Here is a 21,467-nt window from a genome sequence, read left to right on the forward strand (position 1 = left end):
ATACCATTTAGGGCAGTGGCCAATCTGATAGGTGTGGTGGAGAAATTAAAGCCACGTATTATTCAAACACTGGGTGTGTTCCGTGGTCAGCTATATATAAAGTGATATAACATAATGCGTGTGATACCCTGACAGATCTACGACAAGACCGATAAACCTCGGAAACATCAGTTGAAGGCAGATATGACCTCTGAAAACCTCACAATGCAAGAGAGAATGACAAAGGAGAAGCTGTTGAAATTTAAGCAATGGAAAGTGGAAGACACATGTCAGTACCTGAGAGAAAACAGAATTGGAAATTCAGAAATACAAAAATTTCAAGGTTGGTGTTCTGGTTTGGTAGTAAATGAATGGTTAATTTTTATTCATTTTAATCTCATGACTGGTCTCAAATAGCTAACCAGTTGAGCGCTGCTGAGGAAGTTTCCTAAGCCTCTGTGTTGTGAGTCTTGTACTGTAGTTTTATATCAATTGTTACCAATAGTTATTAACTGCTGCCTCTTTTACCCAGAAACTGAAATCACTGGTGACGAGCTGCAAGAGCTCACGGTTGAAAAACTGGTGAAGATGGGCATTAGGTGAGTGAGTTCCCTTGTTAAACCAGGTTGCAATGTCTAAAAATGGTAACAGCACTGGATGAATGGAAGTGAATACAAAACAAATTGCTCTGAAAAGATAGCACTTATTTGTAAAAAAAAAGAAAAAAAGAATTCTTTAAGGTTTCACAAATCAACGCTTTCTCTTCATCTTACTATGCTCATATATTTTCTTTTTTCCATTTCTCTAGAGATTCTGATCACCATCTGCTAATCTTAAACGCTCTTAAGAAGCTCTGGACAATTCAAAGCAAGGTAATATATCATGTTCCTAACTGTATAAAAGGATCTGAGACTAATGGTTACTGTCGCTTTAAGAGCAGTTGCTCCTAGTCTGTAGTCTAGAAGTTAAGTTTCGTTTTCGGCCAGTTAGTCCGAGAGAGTGATTGATGCGAGCGCAACCAGCAAGTGGCTCATCGTCTCTCTTTTACCTGCTTTATTTGTTTAATTCCCCTGTATTGAGTTCGTGAAATGTAAGTGCCTGTTACCTTGTTCCTTTATTGTGAGTGTTAATAATGTGTATGTGCAAGTTTGACGTTGTTATTGGGCTAAGTTAATCAGCGTCGTGTGGTTGCTATGGCAGTTGGCTTATCACGTGAGAGGGAGATGTCCTGCACTTGCAGTGTAGCCGCTTTGCCGCATGTCTGCTCTTTGGCGCGGTCATGTTATGTAGAGTCTGTTTATCTTATCCGAGTATATTTTGTGTATGACCTTTTCCTGTATAATGAATGTTTAGTTATATCAGCCTGCTATACTGTATGTTTAGCCTATAGTTATTTATTTATTATGCTTGATAAATTAATGGTGTTTTATTTTAACTGTTTTATAGAAAACTGCAAGACAGTACAGAGGATTTGAATAAATACGGCAAAAGGGAATATAGCCAGGAGCGGCTGGTGGTGATATTGGGTGGGGGGGCTAACAAATGCATCACGCCTAGGGCCAGTACCAGATAATAGTTCACGCTGCAGTAACAACAAATTCACATCCGACGTACAGTCCAGTGATACAGCACCAAGTTACAGCAAGTAATAATGCTCTACAAAAAATTAGAGAAGTAGGCTACAAACATGTTCTGATGGCAAAAGTTTCTCTCTCTCTCTCTCTCTCTCTCTCTCTCTCTCTCACTCACTCACTCTCTCTCTCTCTCTCTCTCTCTCTCTCTCTCTCTCTCTCTCTCTCTCTCTCACTCACTCACTCACTCACACTCTCTCTCTCTCTCTCTCTCTCACACACACACACTACAAAACGTGTCCGCACTGCAATTAATAAATAATTGCAAAAAAATGCTAAAAATTAGAGAAGTAGGCTACAAACATGTTCTGATGGCAAAAGACTCTCACTCTATCTCTCACCCACCCACACACACACACACACACACACACACACACACACACACACACACACACACACACACACACACACACACACACACACACACACACACACACACACACTACAAAACGTGTTCGCACTGTAACGACCGCCAACTGCACTGTTTTTATCACAAACATTATCAAGCAAGCATCACATCCGAATAAAATCAGTAGGCCTATCAGGCCTCGAGTCACAACAAATAGAATGCAGGGAGACAGCAGGCAATGGAAAAATAAAAGCTAAAAGAAGGAGTGATTTTCCTCTTTATGGGCGCTTGGGCCTACCTTATTTGAAGAGAAGCTCGCATCGACGGCCTTTCTGAGACGCAAACAGGTTAATCACCCGGTCATTGAAGTCCGGTGATTTTTGGATGAGGTCCCGCTCAATAGACAGCATGGCCAGGGCGTTAAGCCTATCTTGTCCCATGGTACTTCGGAGAAATGTTTTGATCCTCTTCAGTGTGCTGAAGCACCTCTCTGACTCTGCCGATGTCATAGGGGTTGTCATTGCTATTTGGGTTAATTTCAGTGTCTCCGAAAAAGTGCCCTGGAGATTGTTCTCGGTAAACATCCTCAAAAGTGACATCGCAGACGTCAGCCCCACAAACTCTGCGCTACTGTACATCACCACCAGCTCCCCGTGCAGTTTCTCTTTGCAGATCATCGGGAAATGTTCACATGCAATGTCCAGCTGCTTCTTGGGGAAACTGGTCTTAAACTGTGGAAACAGTTTGGGGTCTATCAGCTCAAATGACACTAAGTGTCGGGCCTTCTGAAAGCGGGCCTGGGACTGCTCTATCATTATGTCGCAGCATTGTGCGGCTACTGACACATTGTCAGAGCTCTGTGTCCTGCGTGGCCTTGCTGCAGCATCAGCTGTGGCTGGATGTGGCTGGGAGTCCGTGTTCTGCTTTTCCTTCAGGTCAGCTATGGAGGTGGAGAAATTTTCCAAGGCCTGCCTAGTTTTCAGAGGATCGGTGGTTCGCTTCTGGAGAATGTTGTATAGAATGTCAACGTGGATGAGGGCCGAGTGGAAAAAAGATAAAAAGAAAATAAACTTTGCATCCCCCAGCATTGTGGCCAAGCCACTGGCTTGTTGGATGGACACGCTGTCCCATTCTTGCTCATTTTTTATCTTTTCAAAACATTGTCTCAAATTGTTTTGATGTTCAAACACGGTGTGAACTGTTCGGCTTTTGAAGTTCCACCTTGTTTGTCCTGCCGCGGGGATTCTCCTTCCGCACACTCCATCTAGAACTGCCGTTCTTTTGGGGGACTTGGAGAAAAACGTTCCAAAAGCTGTGAGGTTGGCAAAAAATATTCTGACCGGTGTGAGGGAGGAGCAGGCCTGTTGCATGACCAAATTTAATTGATGCGCATAGCAGTGCACAAAATGTGCGTTCGGATACGTTTGTTTTAGTCTAGCCTGCAAGCCTGTTAATGCACCGCTCATTACAGCCGCCCCGTCGTACGTTTGTGCGATCAGTTTGTTTTCCAGTTTATAAGGCTGGAGTTTCTCCTTCAGGAGTGCTTCGAGTCCCGCCGCAGTTCTGTCCTCCAATGGGGAGAAACAGAGAAACCTCTCCACAACATCTCCACAGCCTCCGTTAGTCAGGTACCGGAGCACAATCACGCACTGGGTGACACATGACACATCTGTCGTTTCATCGGCTTGCACAGCAACAAATGGTGCCTGTGATACTTCCTCGGCCAGTTTCTGTTCATACACAGCTAACATGCAATCAAGCAACTCGTTTTGGCTCGTCTTAGATGTGTACTTGGCAACCTGTGCGTTTGACAAGTGATCGGCTAACTGACTATCTAAAAAAGAGAACTGGTCTACGAGGTCCAAAAACACGCCCCGCTGGAGTGAAGTTGCCGATTCATCTGAGCCCCTGAGAGCTAGCTCGTGTGCCCCACAGAACCTAATACAGTCCACAATCCGTGACAGCGAATGTCTGTTTTTCTTCACCTGCTCGTTGTGTCTCTGTACGGAGATGCGGTGGCCGTCATCCAGCTGGCAGGCAATATTTACTTTGCCCAACATTGAAAGCTTCACACAGTTTCCAATGTGAGAAGAACTGCATTCATGTTTCTTGATTTTACATGAAACATGTTTTAAATCCACAACCCCTTGTTGGGTCCATGCTGTGTCTCCTCCGAACAACACGCAAGGGAAACAGAAGAGAGCGCTCCTAGCTACACTCGCCGTTAGCCAGTCCTTCCTTTCGAACCAAGAGACGCAGAATGACCGATTTTGTCGGGTGTCTTTTTGTTTAATCTGGACATCCTTTGGCCGATGTGCCCCGAGTCTTTTTACTTCATTTTTTTCTTCTAAAGACATCAACGAAAAAGGATGCGTTAGGAGGTAGTCCACTTCGTTGACTACATTAGCGCTCGCCATTGTTGTCATCACTTTTTTTCTCCCGCCTACAACAGTGAGAGTCACCAGTGAGAGTCACTGTCACTGTTGGAGGCGGGCATACAGTCACTGTAGGCTACTGTGATTTGCGGAAAGTCAATGGTCTGGGCTATATTAATTTAGCCCAAATGGTCTCTAAATCAAGGGGGCATGTCATGATACCTGTCAATCACGATTGGACGACACCGATTGGATCCTGATGTTCATAAGAGTGGGCTTAGAAAAGTCAGCCCAGGCAGATCGTCTGGGCTGACTTTTCCAAGCCCACATAACGTTTTTGTGATTATTTGGTGCTGTTGCTTCCACAATCAACCAATTCTAAGTTTTAGTAATATTATATTTTAATATTTTCATTAAGTTAGAAAAGATAGGGAGGGCTTAGCCCCATTAGCCCATTGATACCAGCCGTCCCTGAATATAGCCTAAAAGAAAGCTACGTCTCCGCCACCTCATTCCTTTAGTACAGTGGTTCTCAAAGTGCGGCCCGCGGGCCGAAGCATATCTGGCGGCCCGCGGCCCGCATTGAATTATGAATTATGATTTTTTTTTTTTTTTTTTTTTTTTTTGAAACGCACGGAGGGGATGCGTCCCCCGTAACAGTAAAAACAGTACAGGGGTCGAAACACTTAAATATCCCTCCTAATTGTTTGTATTCATTCCCCACTTATTAAACTTGCGAAGTTCGGCTGGCCTCTGCCTCTCATTGCAGACGGCTGGTCAGCCTCCCGCAGTGCAGCAGGCAGTGTAGTGGTCCCAATGTAAGTTGTTAGATAGTGAGCTTGTCAAGCCCAATACGATGCACTTTCTCACATTCAAGGTGAATTAGATTAGGTCAAGTGTCTAAGGATGGATGCTAACATTATCTGGTTTCTAACTCTTTTGCCTAAAGTTTAGGTAACAAACTAACGTTTCCTAGCTGCTGATAGCCATGGAACTATCTGCCTAGTTGACTGCTGATAGCCCACCCTGTTTATTTCCAATGTTTAGTGTCATAATAGTTAACACTGCTGCTGCATCATGAGTAGTGAGTCCGACAAAAAAACACTCCAAAAGGTGATACGTTTTCAATGTGTAGAAAGTTTTGAACAATAAAGTAGAATAAATATTTGAATGCAATACAGAATGCCTCAGTGCCTTGATTTATATTCCATTAGATGTGTGTCAATGGGAGCGAGTTGTCTTTTCCTTAACATTTCCACCATAAATAAATACAGAAGACACAAATTACTGCATAAAAATTAACCAAAATGCACAAAATGAAGTGTTCGAACCTCAAATTTTTCTGGGGGACAACCCCCAGACCCCCGCTTTTAATGTGTGTTCCCCAATGTTGAAATGAGACCTAGCCCTTCATTTATTACTTTAAATGTGTTAATTACACAGTATTGGATGCTGACCAATACATGTAAACTGTAAAGACGCAAAGACGCTGGCCATTGAAATTATTTCAGTTTTATAATTTTTTTTCCTTCGGCGGCCCTCGGTCCAATGTTGGGTTCCTAAATCGGCCCTCAGCTATCAAAAGTTTGAGAACCCCTGCTTTAGTACAAGAGGTTAGTTCCAAAATATAAAGGAATTGTGCATTTTGTGATAAAAGCATGAAATTTGGTACACTTATAGCCAAAGGCATTCTCAAAAGATTTGGATGTGGAGCCATCATGAATTTTCAACATGGCGCCCATGGCAGCCATTTTTCAAAATGTCCGCCAGCAACAACTGTTTTCTTATGAATGATGGATTTAATATGATATTTCAGACTTATTTACCATTCATACTACTTGGTAAATGTCTTTTGGATAGTGGAACATTTTCATTGAAAATTCAAAATGGCCGCCAACTGGTTAGATATGGATGATCTCTATGTTTAATTATACATTTATCTTGATGCAGAATTTGAATTGGGAACTTTGGAATTTCTAAGAATCTTCTTTCTATCTCAAAATACTCATGTTAAGCAAGGGAAACCTAGGGTCTATCACAGGGAAGACTAGTCACACTCGCCTTCACAGACACAAAGGGCTGTGCACTGTAAGTGGGATTTTTTGCACTTACACTGCCCAACACAACCCTTCTTGCATTTGCATGAGACAAGTTCATAACTTGACTGGCCTGCATCTGGTAGGCATGTCCAGAAGGGTTCATAGTCTCCCTCAGGTGACTTTGACCAGCCCCATTCGCACGGTGAAGGTAGTTCTGGTGTTGACACCAGGACTGTACCCCACACGTGCCCTCCTTGGTATACAGCTCTCTTAACATGCTCTTCTAGGGCAGCCTTGGTAGGGGATTGTTTGCACATTGTGCCTCTTTGCAAATAACTTCCTCCTTGCCGTATTGATTTCTGTACATGTGCTGGTTCGGTCATAGACTGAGACCCTGTTTCCACCTGGCATTAATATGTGGTTCTGAGGAATCCGATCGTTATATGTAAATGTAATATGCTTGTTCACACCTGGCCTTAACAATGCGTCTTCTATGCGCGTTTGCGATCCGGATTCGAATTCCCCGCGCTGTATGGAAATCAGCTCGTACATCATTTCCGCTTATAGGCTACTGTTGTTTTTAATCGGCGGGGGCAGCAGTGCCCCGCCCTTGCCTAGTCTGCCGGAAATAAAAGAAGAAGAAGAAGAAGTGTTGACCATCCACGACCATAGACATTATAAATCCCTTTATAATGTCTATGGTCACCTCGGCAAGAGTCTTGTGTTTTGGTGAAAATGTGAGCACAGCACTGTTTATTGTGTGGTGTTTTCCTCGTCAATAAATTAATCACTTGGTTACACTGTGTCCCACTGCGTAGCTGCCGCAGCCAGCACTGTTCGCTCACTGTCTCTATTATGAGTTGCACCGAGCCGTCTCTGTGTGTTTACGCCATAGATAGTAGTAGGCTAAATACACGCTCACAACAACACGGGGGGAATAAATAAAAAAGCGGCTGGTTTGACCGAGCAAAAACGAGAGACCGCTGGCTTGACCACAGTTGGTCGAAAGAATCATTTCCGCCTTGTGTAGTCACCTCGGCTAGAGTGAAGAGAGTCAGTGTGTTTTGGCGAAAATGTGAGCGCGGCACTGTTTATTGTGTGGTGTTTTTCCTCGTCATTAAATGAATCAGTTGGCTACACTGTGTCCCACTGCTACGATGTCACGAAGCTGCCGCAGCCAGAGCTGTTCGCTCACTGTCTCTATCAGTTGCACCGAGCCGTCTCTGTGCTCACAACAACACGGGGGGAATAAATAAAGAAGCGGCTGGTTTGACCATGCAAAAACAAGAGACCGCTGGCTTGACCACAGTTGTTCCACACATAGACTTTATTATTTACCTGCAACGGTGCGCTTTTATGACGTGAATTGTCGCGTGAATGAGTACGCCTTTCCGCCCAGTCACTCGCCGCAGTTGAGTGGGCGGGGCCTAATGTGTATGAGATACGCATACGTGTTTCCACTGTTAATGGGTATGTGGATATGTGGTCTCAAACCACCTCCGAATGTGGATAATCTCAATGCGCATTCAATGCGCATTGAGCGTGTTTCCACCTGTAGTTAGCGCGATCGGATCCTAAAAACCACATATTAATGCCAGGTGGAAACAGGGTCTGAGATAACAAACCTCTCAATTGTGGCCATTACCTCCTGTGGTATGTCATCTGGGGCTGAAGACACTTTCAACAGGGCATGTGTAAGTTCTGGAAGCACAGACCATACAGCCCATGCAGTCTTTTTCCCATGGCCAACAAAGCTTGACACAGTGTCACAACCCGTCAACTGGTTGTGCACATGCTTTCTCGGGCCCGAGCCCTGCTGCAATTTCATGGGCTGCCAAATATAGAAAATTCTTACCAGTACCGAAAGCCAACCAAAGCTCATCCTCTGGTTGTAGAGTCTGAGCCACTGCCACAGCCAGCACCACAACATCAGTATCAACTGTTTGAATCATAATTTTGTGGTGGCCGTTTCTTGCTGCATGGGCTACGTGCAATAACATGCGACTATCCGCTTCCTCATGCGTGCAAGGAGCAATCGATGTCCTATCTGGGAGAGGTGGCTTGCTAAGGACTTCCATGTCACTTGTGATGACAAGCTGTTTATCCTCCTGCACAAACCATCTGAGCAGAGCCTCCGAGAGAAAGGCAAACAACTCAGTCTTATTGCTGTCAACTCTAAGAAAGTTTTGCCAGTTCCTGGGAATGGCTGCATCACCTACCACACATCTCTGAATTCCAGTGCCACGCTTTGCTCTCGTAGCAGCTTTCAGAGAGTCAGACAAGTAGCGGTCCCACACCAGATCAAGCCTGGACACAGTTTCAAACTTTCTGGTCAGATATGGAATGAAGATCACATGGGCATAGTCATTGAAGGTTTTTACTGAACTTGCCATCTTGTTGTAGGTGACCAGTGGTCACCAAGTGTGACTATTGTGGTCACCATTTCTGAGTTAGAAGGAAGCTTCTGGCCAATTGTAAAGTTCCAAATTTGAATTCTGCACAAAGAAAAGGAAATAAAAAATAATACTGGTTTGACACCGAGATCACCCATATCAGACAGTCATAAAAGTGATGGCTGCAATCTTGAAGATGTCAGCCATCTTGAATATTTAATGACACATTTAGATTATCCAAAAGACATTTACCAAGTACTATGTATGGTAAATAAGTCTGAAACATCATATTATATCCATCATTCATAAGCGAACAGTTGTTACTGACAGCCATTTTGAAAGATGGCTGCCATGGGCGCCATTTTGAAAATTCATGGTGGCTCCATATCCAAATCTTTTGAGAATGCCTTTGGCTATAAGTGTACCAAATTTCATGCTTTTATCACAAAATGCACGATCGTTCTGGTTACCAGCTGCACTACTTGCACTCTTATAGGTGCACCATTCTTGGCTGCTATTTATACATCTTGAGCTAGCCCTCCTGATTTATCATCAAAACACTAACCATACACTACACTACATTGTCTGTGCTGGACAGATGAGAGAGATTAAACAGTATAAAAGATGAAGAGCTTGAAGATAAACAGCATAGGAATTTGTAAATGATGATGAGATGTTGGGAAAAAAATCAGAGAAGGAAGACTTCAGTATGAAATTGAGAAAAACTACCTCTCTGATTACTAAGGGGAACTATGCCTCGAATTTGTTGGTACTCTTTTTGGGACATGTAAGGTCATGGCGTGCCTAATTCTTTATTTTGTTCTATAAGGTGCTGAACAATCCCATCAGTGTATTTTTCAGCCATTCCTTGGGCCACTGTTTAGGCTCATTTGGCCTCGCTTCAATACATATTAATTTCCTTATCCACTAGATAGCTCCCTCTGGCCCTCCTTTGTGTATTAACTGGACTTGGGTTTTTGGCTCTGTGTCTTCTGCCAGGTGTTTAATGATCCCATCCACGGGACAGTGGAATTACACCCACTTCTTGTCAAAATCATTGACACACCTCAGTTCCAGAGACTTCGATACCTCAAGCAGCTTGGAGGGGGGTACTATGTTTACCCTGGAGCATCCCACAACCGCTTTGAACACTCCATTGGGTATGTCCACATGTTCACAACACAGCTACCATACGTGTCTTAATGTTATCACAATCTAAACTAAGCAAAGAACAGTTTGCAGTAAAGCACCCATTAAAAGCAATACAATAATGAAAAACCTAAAGCCTGATATTTTACCAGTTTTGATGCAATATACTCATGTGGTTATAATGAGTTGTTTTATAATTATTATTGTTGTTGTTGTGTGCTGTCCGTGTTGGTAAAGGGTGGCACACTTAGCAGGAGAGCTTGTACAAGCTCTGCAAAGAAGGCAGCCAGAGCTTGAAATCACCGACAGAGACATCCTTTGTGTTCAGATCGCTGGTCTTTGCCATGACCTGGGTGAGTGGTATACACTTTTTCACTATTGCATCCAATATATTTGAAAGGTTATTATTGGGATTGATTAGAAGTGAAAATTAAAGTTAAATTTCCAACAAAATGATTTAAAAAAAAGAGCTGGTACAGTGAGGGGTGCTACAAGCAGCAACAATTTAAGGCTGTTCTCTAATGAAAGCAGAAAGTAAAAAACGATACATGCAATTGTTCAAAAGTTGCACAATTTACTTTTTCTGTTCTCAACAAATCTATTCTCATTTTAGTGTTGAGCAACTGCCACCAAACAACTAAACTAAATCAGTCTCTTTAGATTATGACAGGAGAGACCTTGTAAAATTAAATTTAGTATATGTAGAAAAGCTCAGATAGAACAATCTTGTATGATGGGTTGAAAAATTGTTCATAGCTATTCCAAATTACCACACTTGAGGGCAGGGTTAAACGCCAGCCGTCACGGAGAGGCAAAAGATTGACACTCAATTGTTTTACTCTATAGCTCATTTGGATGAAAACAGCAACATTTGGAGAATGGTCCAATTACCTGTTTGATGTGGCACTGAAAAGAAATAGCTCACTTTACATTTCACACACAATCATCTCTTGGTTCATTTGTATTTATTTTTACATATCTAGGACATGGGCCCTTTTCCCATCTGTATGATGCCATGTTCATCCCTCAAACACAAAACAACGGCAACGGTTGGAAGGTGACTATTAAATTGAATAGTTAGACATTTTGTGAATAGTGCTTCACTTTCTAATGAAGAATTAGTCAGGAATATGTATACAACTATTATGTCTATTAAATCTGAGTTGGAGCCATGGACATATAAAGAAAGGTTGGAGCCAGCAGTCGTATATTAGCCTAGCTTAATTAGTCTGATTCTGTCTAAGTCTGCCTAAAATTCCTGCAGCTATATAACACATCTATTAGCAACTCCTATACCGAACTCTGAAATATCCTGAATGTCATACTACACATAAACCTGACTGTTTTTTTATTCATTATTTTTGCTTTTAAATTAAATAAAGGGTAACACTTTACAATAATGTACACAAAATTGTAGTAGCTACTACATACCTACTACATAGATATGTGTTACCTAACACAGGGTTTTTTTTGTGTTACCTACTACATAGGGTTTTTTTTTTGTGCTACCTAACACATAGGGTTTTTTTTGTGTTACCTACTACATAGGGTTTTTTTTTTGTGCTACCTAACACATAGGGGTTTTTTTTGTGTTACCTACTACATAGGGGTTTTTTTTTTGTGTTACCTACTACATAGGTTTTTTTTGTGCTACCTAACACATAGGTAGCACAAAAAAATCCTATGTGTTAGGTAGCACAAAAAAAACCCCATGTGTTAGGTAGCACAAAAAAAACCTAACACATAGGGGTTTTTTTTGTGCTACCTAACACATATGTTTTTTTTTGTGTTACCTACTACATAGGGTTTTTTTTTTGTGTTACCTACTACATAGGTTTTTTTTGTGCTACCTAACACATTGTTTTTTTTTTGTGTTACCTACTACATAGGTTTTTTTTGTGTTACCTAACACATAGGTTTTTTTTTGTGCTACCTAACACGTAGGTTTTTTTTGTGCTACCTAACACATAGGGTTTTTTTTTTGTGTTACCTACTAGTAGGGTTTTTTTTTAACCCTAACCCTTTTTCAAAAAAAAAACCCCTATGTAGTAGGTAACACCAAAAGAAAAACCCTATGTGTTAGGTAACACAAAAAAAAACCCTATGTAGTAGGTAACACAAAAAAAAACCTATGTAGTAGGTAACACAATGAAAAAAAAACCCTGTGTTAGGTAGCATAACAAAAAAAAACCCTATGTAGTAGGTAACACAAAAAAAACCTATGTAGTAGGTAACACATATATATGTAGTAGGTATGTAGTAGCTACTACAATTTTGTGTACCTTATTGTAAAGTGTTACCAAATAAAGTTTTCCTGAAATTAACAACGGTTGGTGTTACAATATCAGAAATATAATTTAAATACAAATCTTCAGTCGAATGAACATGCATGTTTTAAACAGACTTTGTAAGGAAGTCCGTTTCTTGTTTTTATGGCAGATGCCTTAAAACAAAGAAGGCTTTGCCAAACAACCCTTGGGTAACTCTCAATGTATGGTGAAAGAGGGAGGGGTGAATTAGTTAGATCTGGTTCAGGTAGAAGTAGGCTGCATACAGTATGTACTACAAGGCACAAGGTCAATATCAAAGTTATGACCACACTCGTCTGCCAAACACAAGAGATTAGGGCTGGGCGATTAATTGAATTTCGATTTCGGTTACAATTTTGGCTTCCCTCGATCATGAAAACAAGATAATCGTAATAAAACGGTTATTGTGCGGCACGCCGGGTCATGTGTAGTAAATGCAGCGCACCCTTCTGTCTCCACCTGCGCTCTGCCCCGCCCCCGCCCGAACACTGTCGCTTTCAGTGATTCCAGTGAAATTGTTTATTCAGCATAAAGTTAAAAAGCCTTGCGCGATTGAAGCAGCGTTTCACTCGGTGAAACATGGTGTGAGTGAGACACTGTGATGTCGGTGGGTAACGGTGTCATTCACTGTGAGAACTTGCTGGTGTGAGCCGCCGCGCAGAAAAGCTCTGTGGCTTTACGGGTAAAATGATAGTCGGGGATTCCTGCACGTTAACGTTGTTGAGGGGAAAGGGTTCCGCTTTCTGATTGCATTCCTCGAGCCTGAATATATTGTGCCATGTCGGCAAACTATCTGCGCGACAAGAGCAAATATACAGTGAGATGCACCCCCTCCATTAGTTTCAGTCTACAGACGAAAAGTTACAACCAGCACCTAAGCTTGGACTTCGTTTAAATAAAGCGTCTAATTTTTATGATCAGCGCTCTGATGCAAATTCTGAAGTCTGAACATTACGTTGTCAGCTGTGGTGTAGTTTTTTTTAGAGCAACTCAACGTGCACTGCAAAAAAAAGAAGGCAATAAGTCGATCTTTTTGTAGATTCATAGTGTAAGCTCTTTCTACTGTAGCAGTCAGTCATTGTATTTACAATTTGAATTCTCTTATTGATATATTAATAAGTATATGTATATTTCAGCATGAGGATGGCTCTGTAGAGATGTTTAACCACCTGGTAAAAGAAAATAAACTGAAGGGGGTGATGGGGGATTATGACCTGATGCCTGATGCGGATGATGAAAATGACCTGATCTTCATCAAGGAGATGATTAAAGGACCTCTGGATAATCAAGCAGGCGAAGTACTGATCAGTCCTTTCATTTGAATTGTGTGAAATCATTATCATCTTTGCTACCGCAGCCATTGTCTAATATCAACTATTGTCTTCTCCAAAGTGGCCATATCAAGGTCGTACAGAGGAAAAGTTGTTCCTCTATGAAATCGTGGCCAACAAGACAACTGGCATTGATGTCGACAAGTTTGACTACTTTGCCAGGTTTAATATCTGCAGCAGAGCAATTCACTTTTTGATGTAGAATAATGAACCACTATTACAATATACAGATTTTGAGTTTGATGCAGTAAACCAATGTTTTCACTGTATCTTCTCAGGGACTGCCACCACCTGGGCATCCGGAACAACTTTGACCATCAACGCTTCATAAAGTTTGCCAGAGTGTGTGAGGTAGTGTGTGAGGTAGCCGGGAAGAAGCACATCTGCACTAGAGACAAGGTGCCGACTTTAAAACATCTGTTTTCATCAGCTTTTGAAACGGCAATCCATTTATTTGATTAGTTGTGACTAACCTATAGGCAACTCTCTCAACAGGAGGAGTACAATATGCACGAAATGTTCCACACAAGGCTGAGTCTCCACAAAAGAGCCTACCAGCACAAAACAAATCAGATCATACAGCATATGTGAGTGCCTACACTTTACATGTTGGTACTCATTCAACATTTAGCTTTGTCTACTCTTCTGTCTGATGTTGCTTGCTTTACTTGTTGCAGGATTCACGCTCCTTTGTGTTGTACACAGCAACATTTTCTCAAAAGTAATGATATGTTGGGTATGATCATGCAGGATCGCAGAGGCCTTTTTAGAAGCAGACAAGCACATCAAGATCCAAGGCTCAGGAGGGAAGACATACAAGCTCTCCACAGCCATGAATGACATGGAGGCCTACACCAAGCTGACAGGTCTGTAGACACCACTGTGTTACGCTGTTTAAAAAAACATAAATACTGACAGGAGTTGGCAGGATACACCAAACAAAGTATATGCCATATTTAATCCAAACATGTTCTGTCAGACTGAAATCTGTATTATTCTTTGTTTGCTTTGTTTTGTTGTTGTTAAATATAAAGAGTGAATTTGATTGATTTTTGAGGATTTTCTCAACTGGATGGCTCAGTTACTTACCTAAACAAAAAGAGCACAGTTGATGTAACAGTGTAACAGTATCCAACAGACGTCACTCAGTGGAAGAAAACACACTATTCTAGATTATGCTAGCAGCATATAAACAAGAGTAGTTAGGAGCTGAGGAATTACAAATAAAACATATGGCATTGGTATCCACAAAATTAACCTAAATCAGATAGCTAATGACAATGTCATATTGCATTTAACAGTTCATCTGGCATAACCACTCTGGCAACATTAGACAAGCATTGTACTGTACAGTATTTTTGGACATAAAGTTAGTTCATTTCTTGAATAAAATTATTTTAGCTCTAAAATGATTTAATTATCCGGCTGTGGCCATCACAGATAACTTGTCATCTACCAGTGTGCTCCTCAGATAAGGCTTCCTTTAAAAGTGAAGAGACCTGCTCTACAATTAATCACAATAATCTGATTGACTTGACAGTTGTGTTCTGATTAAACAAAAATGGATGCTGGCATAGCATATGTGCAACATTAACAGTGCTAATCATCACATTGGTTTGGGATACTACTGTCTACAGCACTTAGTAGGCGAGGTTTATGTCGGACGGTGATGGCAGCTGTCAGAGTAAACAGTTTATGGATCAGCTGTTGAACGGCGCTGGCTCGTCCATATGCAGATTGATGTTTAATGTTTGTTTTACCTTTTCTGAGAGATGATGCATAGGGGTGACACCCAAAGTTATCCATGCAGTGTCTGTGCTGCCATCATGATGGATAAAAAGCCAGTATACAGTCCATAATCATCATGCAGCGGCAGCAGAACAGAGCGTTATCGCCTTAGCATCCTGCTAGCCTCGTTATCCGTTCAAACAAGCCCCGTGAAAATCCGCGTTTATACAGTACGATCCCCCAATCCATCTTCGTAGATACTTGCTTGATGGTTACATTTTGTCTGGGAAGGACCTAGTCCTTTTAATGACATGATCAAGTAGCTTGCCAGCCTAGCCTGAGTTGATATAAAGTTGTGTTGGTTTTGAATATGACCGTTCTGGGCTGCATACCGGACCTGTGAGTGTATCAGTCACTGTAATTGGTTCATTGTTTACTGTACATATGACGACAACACGTTAGGGCGAGCACCCCCGGAACCCATAGAGATTGCATTGCAAGGCCTGCAGTTTGAAAAAAAAAAAGTTTTACATTGATGTCTATGAGAGCGCTCAAGGCGATTTTCAACCAGCCCGAAATCGCCCCAGAGTGACGGTACAGAACACAGACGCTGATTGTACAATGATATTCAGACTTAGATGCAGGTAAAAACTGTATTGAAATCATAAATTATGATTATAAATACAAAAAAAAAATGCATCATTATTATTATCATTATTATATTTTTGTTTTTTGATGGTATGGCTCAAGGAGGGCGTCGCCCTATCGCCCTCTATGGGCGAGCCGCCGCTGCTTGTGTGACTGTTAGCAGCTGCATTTAAGCATTTAAAATTTAAGCTTAATAATCTTTTTCTTTTTTCTTTTACTTTAACGTCACAACAAAACAATGTTTTAGGATGAGGTCTAACCAGTGTATTCAGATAATGCGTTTGGCTCGGGATGTGAAACTAAAAAAAGCATGGAAAACTAATCAAATCCAATAAAAGTCAGGACTGAGCTGTAAACATTCCTCTAAACTTTGATACAGTATCAAGTAAAAATGTATATACATTTGTGAAATACTACAAAGTAGATGTTGCAGTTATGTTACTAACTTCCTTAAACTAATTAGCGGGACATGCTAAACATTGTGGGCATATCAGAGCAGAAAAGGAAACATTTTAATACATTATTACACTTTTGCTCTTGTTTTTAAAGAGACACAGCCCTGCAAACTATAAATACATAATAAGCTCTTACTACAGCTCCATGCATATTGCTTCAGCACATGGACAATTCAAAAGCTTGCTGTGCCAAGTTACGGTTTCTAAGCTATAATTGAAAAAATTGCTGTTTGATGGACTTGTTTGGCAAATGGTCTATTAAATGTAGAAGGAAGTCTCAAAGGAGTACATTTTTATAATGCCTGTTTCAGTTTAAATGACATGCAATCCTGTATATTTTTCAATTGAAACAGCTATTATTAAGCCTTACATAAAATGCATTTTGTAATCATTTATGCGAACAAAAAACTTTTAAGAACATGTCAAAGTAATTCCATTATCAATTATATCACATACTAATAATGCTTAATTTTGTTACCTATGCCTTGGCTTTGAGATTACAAAGTGTCAATTGTGTATTTGTGAAAAACTAAGAAGGATATTTTGACATTGTCTCTGGTTTGTTTCAACGCACTTACTGTATAATTCGCTGTCTTTGTTTGACTTGTAGATCAAGTGTTTGAAGACATTCTCTACTCCTCCTCTGATGATCTGGAACAGGCGAGAAAGATTCTACAGTTGATTGTCTCTCGAAACTTCTACAAGTTTTTGGGAGAATGGACCATGGCCGAAAAACCCAAGGTGGGCACCAATGTATGTGTTGTTCTGTATTGCATTACACACTATCCATTTCACTTTCTAGAATAACACTGAATACATTTTAACAACAACAAATCCCTACCAGTCACAATTTAAATTGAATTGAGAAGATGTGATAGCACTGTGAGCAAAGTCATAGGATCTTATGTCACAGCCAACATATTTACCAAGCCTGAAGCCGGTATTGTTTTCTATCAATTTCATCCTAAATACCATTCAATGACAACAACTGTGCTGTATTAATGACTATATAGACATTTAGAATGAGTGATCACAGTTGAAGCTAGAGACAATAGAAAGTTGTCTTCTTGTCTTTACTGCCATACAGCCTCCATCTGTGACTGGGCAACGGCTGGTTACTCAGTGGACTGTCGTCAACTTTGAGCTCCTTTCGGTAAATTTAACTTGTTTTTAATTCAACAAATTAAACGGTAAAATGTGGATATACGCTTACTATGTGTCAAGAAGGAATACATCTCTGGTCCCTCTTACTTTCCCCCTCTCTCTTAACAGATGGAGGAGATGAAGATAACTTGGAAAGAAGAGCTGGCTATAGTTCTCAATTTGAATTCTGAGGATTTTGTAGTGTCTGTGAGTTTTTAGTGAGAATATTTTCACTTGCTTTTACTTAAAACCTTTGCTTTTGTTGATTATCATTTTGTCTGTCAGATGTTGCCCACCTCCGTTCTGGCATAATTTACTTGTAAATATAAAACACACTCTCACCCTTTTTCTTTTAGGTTGTTACTCTGGACTATGGGATGAAAGACCAAAACCCCATCAAAAATTTGCATTTCTACAGCAAGTATGACTTTACCAGAGCAGTCCAGAGCAACAAAGAGGTCAGAACTAAATCATGGCAATAAAACCTTTAACCTTAGTCTTTTTTCTTTGCATTAGCCATTTGTTCAGTGTGTGTATTTTTCATAAGACAGTCTCTGCTCTGTCATTATTCTCTAACATATGCTGCTGTCATTCCTGTCAGGTTTCCAAGCTTCTCCCAACATGCTTCTCTGAGACGATGATCAGGGTTTACTGTAAGAAGACTACTGACAGCAATCTGACGGTTCACAAGAAGCTCTTTAACCAGTGGTGCAAAAGAAGGGCCCTTTAAAAAGCCTCTGGTAATATTTAGACTGGATGTTGTTGAATATAGCATATGTACTGTGTGGGGCTCTCTGGCTGGAGGTTCCATTAAAAAGGCAATGATAGTGTGTATTATGTCACTATCATGAGAATGAGAAACAGGGAAGGAGGGATTACACATGTTAGATCTTGTCAGGCATTCTTTGGATTGCTATTGTTAAAACTGTTGCGCTTGTCTGCACTGTTTCTATTTAGCCCGACATGCAGGATGGAGCAAAGAAACAGCCTCCAACCCTGGAAATAAATCACCAAACAAGTTCATCTGAAGTTCTGAAAGATGGATGTCAACACTGAAAAAAGAAAAACCAACACTAACTGGTACTGATTGTTTCACAAAATGATTAAGATATTCTATAAAGATGAGTATGCTACTTAGCAGACATGGGGGACTCGAGTCACATGACTTGACTCGAGTCAGACTCGAGTCGCAAATTTGAGGACTTGAGACTTGCTTGACTAACACTGATAAAAGACTCGACTTGACTTTGACTTGGTCTTTATGACTTGAGACTTGACTTAGACTTGAGACGGATGACTCGAAATGACTTGAATTTTTAAAAGTTAGATTACGTTAGAAATTATGTTTTATTTTGAAACATGATCGGGTGATTTTACAGTGCAATGCACGCAGCGCGCTGCACGGACAAACAGCGTCAGCAGGTCAACACAGGAGCAGCAGTCATGGAGGCGGCTAGACCTTTCTTTATATGTCCATGGGCTAGACCAAGAGTAATTCACGTGAGCCTCCCACACGCTTATCACAGTAAATATGTAGCGCCTTCTTCCCTTCCCTTTTTACGTTGTAACGGCCCCGGGAAGTCTTGTAAAAGAAAACGAAAATAACGAGCGTTTCCTGCAGCGCTGCTGCCTTGATAACGCACGCTTCCTTATCGAGCGCCCTACCTCCATGGACTGTAGGCTTTATATAAGCATCTCTGTGAGACAAAACAGCGGTTATTAATATGATGCAGTTCAACCTTCCACGTTCACCGGCTCCTTCCGACAGCTCACAGCCGCCGCACCCGCACCGACAGCACAGCAAACTGCCCGTTATGACAGTTCGCCCCCCAGTATGAAAAATTAATTAATCGGGATAAATCAAAATGTGATCCTGCCATAAAATAAAAGGTGATATGATATTTTTGCCATAGCGCAGATCCTTGCCCTGTTTTATTCTAAATGCATTATGGGGATTAAAAGTGCAGTGTGTAATATGACATCATCAAGAAAGTTCTAGAAAGTTCTAGAATGCAACGCTCCCTGGGTAACCCCACCCCTTTAGAATAATAACAGAAGCTACAGTGGCCTTCAAGGACAAGAACAATTCAACATTTTAAACAATGCACCTGATGACATTCCAACTATGACACTTTCAAGATGGCGGCACTAGGCCTTGGTCCAAAATATGCAGAAATATGGACATATATGAGACCCTTTCTAAGAGAAAAATAAATAATTCAAAACATTTTTTTCAGCTATTATGCACTAAATTAAATGTACTTATGGATATTATAATTACTTTCTACAAAATCTGCTAGGAAATAAAACCCACAATTCTACACACTGCAGGTTTAAGTGTCTGTTTTGTGTAGCCTAAGTAGTAGGCTATCTGTTACTATTTGCCTTTCTTGTTTTCCATGTTAAAAGTAAGCTACTTGAAAATTGAAAGTAGCCTAAATGTGGTTGAAAGAAAAGGAAATGTGCGGTGTTGATCATATGTGATAGATAAGGGGTCGCTATTGGATGCAGACATTATGAGATTCGGACCTTTGCTGTAAGAAAATGTTGTCAACTGGACCCATTTCAATTTTAGTTGAAGACCCCTCGGTCAGACCAAGAATAATTCAATTGTAGTTCAAGGATGATGTTGTCGATGACGGTATGAAGAAGAGAACTGTGAAATGCAGGTCTTTTAAATGTAGAAACTGGGTTAGATAATATGATTTTTGTATGACTTGACTTGTGACTTGCTTGACCTGAGCAATGACTTGACTTGTGACTTGCTTGATTCTCACCACAGTGACTTGGACTTGCTTGAGACTTGAAGGTTATGACTTGAGACTTGCTTGTGACTTGCACATTAGTGACTTACCCCCATCTCTGCTACTTAGCACAACAAAGCTAATCATGTGGACTCTGAATTACTTGACACTGTTTCAAAACATCCAAAATAGTAAGTCTTACTTTTTGGAAGATGGATTTTCACCACTGAAAAATCAAACACTACCAGGTACACATTGGTTCACATAATCATAGATATTCTATAAAAGGTATGTTAGGCCTACATAGCAGAGCAAAGCTAAAATCATGAGTCAGGCCACTAAATTACTTGACACTGTGCTTTTTCCAAAAATATAATTATTTTGATTTATAAGGAATAATCACATATTCAGGCAACCTGTTCAATATTACATACCCTTGTTTTTGTTTGATAATTTACAAATATTATCATTCCATTATACATCTGCAGCTGTATGCGCCACAATTTAAACTAAATCACTTTCGGTAAGCATGCCATTATGTTATCCTGTTGTGTGTCAAATCTTGGTTTTATGAAATGTCTTTGTCTGAAACTCAATAATTATACAGCAAGTTTCAGGGCACCTTTTTTGCAGCCATTTAAGCCTTGTATTCTGTGTATATGACCTTCTGTAATGGAGTCTGTTATTAGGAGTAAACCTTTTGTTTGTGGTGTAGGGGTTTAAAATATGAGTTATTGGTATTCATGGACGTTGGAAGTGGGGATGCGGTTTAAATGTTATTTGTGTGAATTCATGTGGTTAATTTGGTAATGTGGTCCCAACTTGTTTATTTTTAATAGTATCCTCTTTCTTATTCACAGCTAACTTTGTATTTGATTTGGTGTCATATTTTATTTTGTTTGTTGTTGTTGTGAATGATTCTAAGGGGTTCTTGGGAAGTACTTTGTATTGCATTTATCTATATGAATGAAGAATGTACTATTGTTCTCATTGTGTAAAATGTTATGATATTCTATGTAGGCCTATTGGGGTTATAAAGGGAAACATTGCAAAAGTGGTTTGAACTTTTCAACTTTATTCCAACTGAAACAAAATGATAACAAATGTTGCCTGCTCAATTTGAAATAAAAGTCATTTTCTCTTTACCGTATGTCCTGGAGGAGTTCAACTATTTCAACAGGAAAGGAAATCATA

General features: G+C 40.5%; 1 protein-coding gene across 1 annotated transcript; it reads left to right on the top strand.

The window, feature by feature from the left end:
* The first annotated feature begins 156 nt into the window (after positions 1-156).
* On the top strand, positions 157-19,715 carry LOC307253332 (deoxynucleoside triphosphate triphosphohydrolase SAMHD1-like). Its single transcript, XM_080031322.1, has 17 exons — positions 157-322; positions 512-578; positions 788-851; positions 9,766-9,926; positions 10,153-10,268; positions 10,899-10,972; positions 13,361-13,522; positions 13,617-13,717; positions 13,834-13,954; positions 14,051-14,142; positions 14,306-14,421; positions 16,997-17,127; positions 17,474-17,539; positions 17,659-17,736; positions 17,886-17,987; positions 18,131-18,269; positions 18,487-19,715. Exons 1-16 carry the CDS (start codon positions 184-186, stop codon positions 18,257-18,259), a joined length of 1,719 nt encoding a protein of 572 aa, XP_079887448.1. The 5' UTR covers positions 157-183; the 3' UTR covers positions 18,260-18,269; positions 18,487-19,715.
* Positions 19,716-21,467: the final 1,752 nt, after the last annotated feature.

The sequence above is a fragment of the Ammodytes marinus genome (assembly GCF_949987685.1).
Source record: "Ammodytes marinus genome assembly, chromosome: 7".
Lineage (NCBI taxonomy): Eukaryota > Metazoa > Chordata > Actinopteri > Uranoscopiformes > Ammodytidae > Ammodytes > Ammodytes marinus.